The sequence below is a fragment of the Pinus tabuliformis genome, chromosome 4_1 (assembly GCF_031772625.1).
Source record: "Pinus tabuliformis cultivar Carrire ecotype Pingquan chromosome 4_1, CPIR1, whole genome shotgun sequence".
Taxonomy (NCBI): Eukaryota; Viridiplantae; Streptophyta; class Pinopsida; order Pinales; family Pinaceae; genus Pinus; species Pinus tabuliformis.
Window position 1 is genome coordinate 954,749,992 of NC_142303.1, and position 8,427 is coordinate 954,758,418.

At 38.0% G+C, this 8,427-nt stretch overlaps 1 protein-coding gene across 1 annotated transcript in view; it reads right to left on the reverse strand.

Annotated features, from left to right (window-relative positions):
• The window catches only part of LOC149179315 (protein DETOXIFICATION 16-like), a 272,397-nt gene extending 268,568 nt beyond the window's left edge, over nt 1-3,829 (reverse strand). Inside the window, exon 1 of the mRNA XM_089422421.1 lies at nt 3,479-3,829. Coding sequence (XP_089278547.1) covers nt 3,479-3,829 — 351 coding nt within the window. The remainder of the gene's footprint in view (nt 1-3,478) is intronic.
• Nucleotides 3,830-8,427: the final 4,598 nt, after the last annotated feature.

Below are 8,427 nucleotides of genomic sequence, written 5' to 3' on the forward strand. Positions count from 1 at the left end.
CAAGGTTACCCTTTTTATGTTGCCTCCTCAACTCCCGGCTCTCCCAGCATGCTATGAATCCCTTGCTTATCTATTCCCAGCTCTCCCAGCGAGCTGTGAATACCCCTTGCTGATTTCCAACCCCTCCTGCGTGTTCTCTGGTTGCCCAGGAATACGCAGTTCCTCCCTGCGTTGATGGCTGAATGAACTGTAAAACGGAGCTAAAACTCCTGCAACCTCTGTGGAACTGCCTCCCTAGGGCGGGCACAGATAGTCCCCTGAAGTAGAGGTTGAATCTTCCCTGCAAAAGTCTCGTGGCTAAACAACCGGCATACTCGCTAAGCAGCAGAGCGTACAAAAGAAAGTTTGTTTGTCAAATAATCAAGATGAATGCAAAATGAGAATTAATCTCTCTTTATAACTCCTTGGGCCCCCTTACCCTCGTGTGGGCCCCTCCATCCACCCATTCGATTTTCCCTCCAAGCATATCGAATGGCTAATTCGAACTCCTATGTGGGTGGCCCCCACATTCCACTAGCAGCTAAATAAAGTCGATTTGGCCCCTAAGTCCCTAAGTCGAAAGTGTGGGGCCCTCTTCCTTAGTAAAAAATGTGCAAAATTGTGTAGCAGCACCCTGTTACTAATGTGTTTGAGAAGGGACATGACAGTGATGGTGTTTGTGGGACGGGGCAAGTACACAACAAAGATTCTACGAAGACTTCATATGCAGGATTGCAGGCCCGTGGCCACACCTCTAGTCACAAACTAGAGGAAGGCAGATGCTGGCAGAGGAGGGTGAGTGGATCCTACAGTATACAGGGAACTCATTGGGTCGTTGATGTATTTGGTCAACACCCGAAATGATATTTGTTTTGCAGTCAACCAACTAAGTCAATTCATGGTGGAACCAACCAGAGTGCATTGGGTTGCTGCAAAGCATGTAATGAGATACCTCAGAGGCACAACAGACTATGGATTGTGGTACAAACAAGTTGATGGAGTGAGACTTGAGGACTTCACAAATGTAGGTTGGGCAGGGAGATCCATAGACAGGAATAGTACTTCATGCGGCATCTTTAGCATTGGGTCAACAATTGTTTCTTGGTACAACATGAAGCAGAGATCAGTTGCACTCAGTTCAGCAGAGGCCGATTACATGGCTGCTAGTTAGGAAACTTGCGAGGCTATTTGGATGAGAAATTTACTTGTAAGACTTTTCAAAAAGAGGATGGATCCTACCATGATACATTGTGACAATATGAGTTGCATTAAGCTCTCTAGCAACCCTGTGTTTCATGATCGATCAAAGCATCTTAGAGATTACATGTAAAAGTGGTTGGTGAAGCTACTGTACATTCCAACAAGGGAGCAGACAACAAATATCTTGACCAAGGCATTGGAAAGGAGCATTTTGTTCATCACAAAGATAAGTTGGGAGTTGTACAAAATCTCTTCCTCGCTAATAGGGAGTGTTGAAAAGTAGCATAGGAATGGATTCCTTGATTTGTGCCTTAATTCAAGGAATCGATTTAGTGATATTCTTAATCATGCATGAGTTCCAGTGATGTGGACGAGTTCAAGAAGCAGTTTGACTAGTGCGAGTTTGTGGGTAACCGAGCTATCTATCCTCTAGTGTGAGTTAAATTAGGAACTGAATGTTCAAGCGGAGTTAGCCTCCTAATTTTAGGAATATCTAGTTAACTAATTGTCTTGACTTTTGTTAACTAGAAAAGCTCCAGTTCGACTTCCTAATTTAGAAACTCACTAACAATAGCCAAACGGAAGGGCTTATAAGGAGATTGAAGGCACACTTTGTATTCATTATTCTTAAGCACGAGTTTGTGAGAAAGAGAACTTGTGGAGGAACGAGCCAAGGGTTTTCCTCTTGTGCGAGTTATTGTGGAGAGCAATTTCTGTTTGGAGTGCGCATAGAAATCGGGATATTCCCTATTTAATAGGAGCTCAGCCAGCGCTAGGAAATAGGAGGTTATTTCCTAAGGATTTACACTTGCAAATCGAAGCATCTAGTGCGCATAGAAAGAGGAAGCAAATCAGCTATCAAACAGGGGTTTTAGGCCTAGGACAGGCAGGAGAATCATTGTATTTTCAGATTGAAACAAGCTTGTATTTGTATCAGATCTATTGCTCAGTTTTCCTCAATAAAATTCTGAAGCAAGCGAGGGGTTTCCCGATTGGGTTCCCTGGAAAATAGTTGTGTTCTATTGTGTGAATTTGTGCAATTATTTCTGTTTTATTCCTCTGCTATTTGGTAGAGAAATTTTGTGTCTATGTGAAAAGAAAAATTGTTTTCAGATTGTTCATATTAGCATATCAGAATTTCGTGGAAATTCTACATAAATTACGCCAAGTAAATAAGGTTGTAGATTCACTATGTAGAGTTGCTTTATTGGAAACTATGTCATTGGTTGTTATCGGAATTGAAGTAATAAAGGAAATGCATGGATTTGATGAAAAAATTGTGAAGATATGGAGTCATTATTGATAGAGAGTACAACCTACCTAGACTACTTGCAAGAAGGATTTTTATTAAGGAAAAATAACTATGCATCTTGAGACGATCCAATAGGGATATATTTTGTTTAAAAAGTAGCATGATGGAGGATTGAATGCACACTTTGGAAGAGACAAAACTCGAGCTTTGTTGGATAAAAGATATTATTGATCGTGTTTGAAGTGAGATGTTTGATAATATGTTAAGAGATATGAAATATGTAAGTTAGCATAGGCAAGAAACCAAAATATTGGTTTGTATACTTAGTTTGTCCCAAAGGAACCTTATGAGGATTTATCCATGGATTTTGTTTTAGGTTTACGTCACATTTAAAGAGGTAATGATTCATCTTTGTAGGGGTTGATAAATTCTCCAAAATGGTTCATATTACGTCTAAGGTTGTTGATTTGTTTTTCAAGGAAATTGTGAGATTGTGTCAATTGTGAGAGGTAATCACATCATGATTAAACAGACTCCAAGCTTCTAAGGCATACTAGGAAAAAAATTCGCAAAAGAATGGAAACCAAGTTGGAATACAATGCCACCTATCATTCCCAAACTGATAGGTAAATTGAGGTTGTTCATAGGAATAAAAATAAAAAGACCTTAAAATAAACATTAAGTGGAATATCTATCTATGCCAAAAATACCTAACTGAAATTAATAGAATTCGGTAGATAGATACAGATAGAAATAGAATTCCTAAAATAGGTTGTTAGGGACTATCAGAAATATGTAGAATTTACAGCATATTAGTCCACCTTGGGTGGCTTTCAAATATTAAAAGAGAAATTGGATACCCCAAATAAATACCTTGATGTGTTTACAGTTACACTCAATGGAAGAACAAAAACAACAATAATTGAAAATGGTTTATTTTACCGTTCATTTGAATCCTCCCTTATTTTTCGTTTTTCAACAAATGAAACCTGAAAAACGAGTTTACATTGCAAAACACTGAATGATTGCAGAGTTTGAAATTCATACCAACAGATTCAACCCGGTAACACTTGCAAAAGAAGTGGCAATAGAAGCACTGGAAAGTGCAAGCTCTCCCAAATGCCCCACCATCATAACAGAGATCACCTGCAAGAAATACTGAAACACATTCACTCCAATCATAGGTCCTCCTATCCAGCACAGCTTTTTGACTTCTTCCCATACAACCCTTGCAGTGACCTTCGCATCATCCGAAGGCTCTACTTCATAAATAGCAGACTTGTGTTCGTCTCCAAACCTGGAAACCAACTGAGTTTCCTCACCATTTTCACTTAGAAGCGGTTCCTTCAACAAATCTCTGCCATTTCCCTGAACCTGAGTTAATCCAGCTCTCTCCATGCCTCTTTTGGCGAAATATACTCTACTGACTTAGGAAACTAAACTTGGGAACAATCTATTGCCACTATAAGAACTATGGTCAATTGTCTCAGGATCAAACTTACTGTATTTTCCAACAATAGAAATTTGTTTCCCAATTAGTTCATATCAGTAGTTGCATTACTGATCAGTATCCATACTGAATGATCCCCCTGAAATTCTGGTTAAGAGTTGAATATATCGAGATCGGTTGGGTGAGTTATCAGAGAATGAATTCCCAGGTGGAGACTTGTAACTATAGCTGGACAACATTACAAAAGCACGTTATTGAGAGATTGCCGGCCCAAACCCTACAAATCCCATAAGGAGAATAAAGCACGATCTCCGGACAGTTTTGAATAAATTGAGTCTGGTGAATTTACGCGAACATTACTCATCAAAGATATTTGTCATAAATGCGGGTATTGAAATTTTTATTGGCCTGTTTTCACTATTAGAATCTGCTAAAACGTCAAAAGTTCCACCAGGCAGGTATGCCTTAAAATTTGCCATGAAGTTAGATCTGAAGCAGATGCACAAATATAGAAACAAAGCTGTGATTCATGCAAAGTTTATCTGATAGCTTAAAATTTGTCATGCAGTTAGATCTGAAGCAGATGTACTAAGATACAAACAAAGCTGTGATATAATTAGGACGGAATTATGTGATATGAGTATGAGGATGTAATATCACTGAATTCAAATTTAAGTGGTCTGAGAAAAATATGTATACTCAGATTTAGTCTGATTTCTTCACAAAAGCTGTATATAAACTATAATCTAAAACAAGTTATAAATAAACTAGCAATGTCATTGAAAAATATACATGTCATGATTTTAAGTTGCCGACCAGCTCTGATCCAGAATGTGAGGAGAAGAATAAGTATATTATAATATAGATTTCTTCGTTCACCATTTCAAATTGTATCTAAACTTCAATCCAAATTTTAATAAAAGGAATATGGAGGTTATAATTTATACTTTTAGCGTAACCATATTGTGTCGTATTTCAATAATATTAGATACGCCACCTTTGTTGTTAATCTGGACACAAGTTAATTGAAAAATGGAGCAAAAAACTTCATAACATTTTATATATTCTACCAAATAAACCATCCAAAACTTTAACACGTCTACTTTTAAATAATACTTTAAATTATAATATTTAAATACGACACAATCCGGTGATGATAAAAATATAAATTATACTGGATTAAGTGTCGCATTTTCGGATTGCAATTTTAATTATAATATTTAAATACGACACAAGCCGTTATGATAAAAATATAATTTATATGGGATTCAGTGTCGGATTTTGGGTTGCAATTTTAACCAGAAAATTTGTCGAAAAAATCTAACAAATAACTTACGTTGGTTATACCCACCCTACAGGCTACCATATAAATACACTATATTCTATTAATAATAATATAATTTTGTTAATAATAATTATTTCATTTAATTATTAAATTAAATAACTAGCATTTGCACCAGAGGTTGCAAAGAAAACGCGGTAAGGCAATAAAAAAGAACTAATAGCTTGAAGTGCCTTGTAAAATAAATACAATCTCTACACAACATTATAATGCAATGTTTCAAAATTATATATATATATTTTTATTTTATTTTTTTATCGTTAAAACTATTCTACTTCTATTATTTACAAGAGAAAACAGTTACATCCAGGAATACATGTCGCCAGGGGCCAAGGCTGGTCCTCTGGATTGATAGTGCTCACAGAAAACTTCACTTTCAAGGATCTTCTTATAGCTACTGAACGCCCACGCAGGGGCAACACCCTTTTGACCAGATACCCACGCAGGGGCGTCATGACTGAAACTAGTAACCCACGCAGGGGCTGTAATCTTTGGAGACACAGAAAAAACAAAATTATGAATCCCGCGCAGGGGCCAGGGAGAAAAAGAGAGGTTCTTCAGCAGTATTCTTCGCGCAGGCGTAGTTGAGCATAGAGTAACAAAATTATGAGGCCAAACAGTGACATTTACAGCATAATTGAGCATTTGTATCAAGAGTAACAGTTCACAAAAAAAACCTGAGAGTTGTCTGAGGGCGGAAGCATAGTAGAGCCGGCTCCTATTCAACCGAGTCCTCTTCCTCCGAGTCCTCTTCATAAATCCAGTACTCGCCTTCCGGTGGAGGTCCCCAATCAACCTTGGCTTTGCCTGAAGCTGGTGCTGGCTGAGACGAAGGCTGCACAGCATTCGGTTCAGGTTGTGCCTCTGCCCTTTCCTCAGCAACTCTGGAACATTCAGCATGCTGAATTTGGGCGCTGGGTAATCCTCCCACCTCCTTTTTCGGTTCCTCCAGGAATAGGACCGAAACATGTGCATTAATGGTGGAATGACATTGGGCACAACTGACAGTGAAGACCGTTGTTCCGAACGCAGGTGGCGGAGCAGAGCTTGAGTCCGGAGACCTGGTGTCCAAGAATTGAGACGGCCGAATGGGGTGTGCATCTGCCGACTGGTGGCATAAACAACGACAGCAACATGGAGGCGGATTAGCAGCCCGGGGACGTGAAGAACCTTCCCTTCCAGTGCCTCGACGGCTAATGAGCCTCTGTCTTGGCGCCATTCCTTCCTTGAAGACCGATGAGCGTGACAGAGCCGTGGAGAGGGATATGAGGGGTGTGAATCCGCCCTTATCCTCCCTTGCTGCCCTGTATCCACCTCCAATTGCCAAGGAGAGCTCGTGAACCAGCGCTTGAAGGCCTGACAGACTGAAGCTTGAATCCACAAATCGAGCCTGAACCATTGCAAAACATTTCCAGTTCTTGGCATACTTAAGCTGCCCTGGTTTGCCTCGTTTTTGGAGTGCCATAACTCCCATCTGAAACCGTTGATGTCGCATAGAATTGGCAATGAATTGCCGTCCTTCCTCCTTTCAGCTCTCACGCTTGCCATCCAGGGCGGCGGAGAGCAGTTAATGCTTCTTCTTAACTTGAGACCAGCCATGCTAAACAGCTGGCGAGCCATCCATATGCGGCGTGGCACCCGCATCCGGGTGTTTCAAAATTATATATTTACAAAATCAGAGATCATTCATTACTAAATCATTATATCAAAATAGCCTTAAATAATACGCTGACATTACTAAATTGTTATATCAAAATAACCTTAAATAATACACTCATAGAGAATAAAAACTTAATAATCCCAGGTACCTTCCATAAACAGAATCGTTATATGGCGTACTCTCGAATAATTAAAAAAAAAACATAAAATATAAACCCAAGCTTATACACCTACTCATGAATAATTTAAAAATCCAGAAAATACGAACCCATGTTTACACAGAAAATACAAACCCATGTTTACACGCGAAGAAATGAGATAGTCATGCATATCTTCCATCATTATTTTTAAAGCAATAGCAGTTGTTTTGAGATACTATTGCCCTTTTTAAAACTTATTAATTCACTTATTTATTACAATTATTATAATCATTAGAAAATATAAACATGGTTTTTAAGGATCTATGCCCAATTATAACTTGTACATATAAAAATCGATAATAATTTGAGTTCTCTTCTTTGTAGACTACTTTTCACTGAAAAGTGATACAAGTATTGCTAATGTTAGATATAACATTTCATAAGCTCCGGTTTATAATAATTTGAACTCCCATCTTGCAGCAGCCTAGAAGTGTCTTCCCTCATTAAAAGAGAAGAGATATCTAAATGGTAGCTCCCACAGAAGTGGCAAGATGTTTGGTTCCTGAAACAAATACATTGATACATTGAGTTCGTCGCAAAACCTTTAACTCTATGTTGTTTCATTCAGAGACATACTATTAAGTGGATGCTATTAAGTGGATGGGATCATACTTCGTACGATACTCTTACTCTTGGTTCTGTTTTCCAATTTTTTCACACACAGTTATAATCCAATTCAGGTTGTGTAGGTTGTTTAGTTTGTATTAGTAAAAAGGTAAATATTAAGTACATTGTAATAAATTAATGATTGATTTACTATTTTATTTGGGCTAGTCAAACTTAGAGTAAATAGTGATAAAGTGTTCTATTAAAATATTGCACTATGTAAATCTCACTCTCACCCTCCATTATGTAAAGTTCACTAATTAACTCTGTCAGCAAAATTCTAGCCATTTGCCATGTCCTTCATAATCTATACCAAATATGATTAGTTCTGAAGATAAATTAATACGAAATTTCTATTGATAGAGACAACCAAATAATTGTTGATTTATTAAAATCCATGAAACCAAGATAACCAGGGCAAGCCCAGTCCGAGTACCTTCCATAAAAACGCTGCACTCCATACCATATCCTGCAATAGAAAACAAATTACACTAAAACGCTGCACTCCATACCATATCCTGCAATAGAAAAAAAATTACACAATAGAAATCTGATATTTGTCAACAAATTTAACAAACTCCCAAATCTATAAAATCGTGATTAATGTTGCATTATGAAGTGGACTCTGTAGTTTGAAAGGACATCTGATCTTGACCATGACAGAGACATATAACAACTTTGGCTTCCCTTTCTGTGGGAACCCATCTGCAAGTAAATAACTTCACTCCTAAGGAATTGA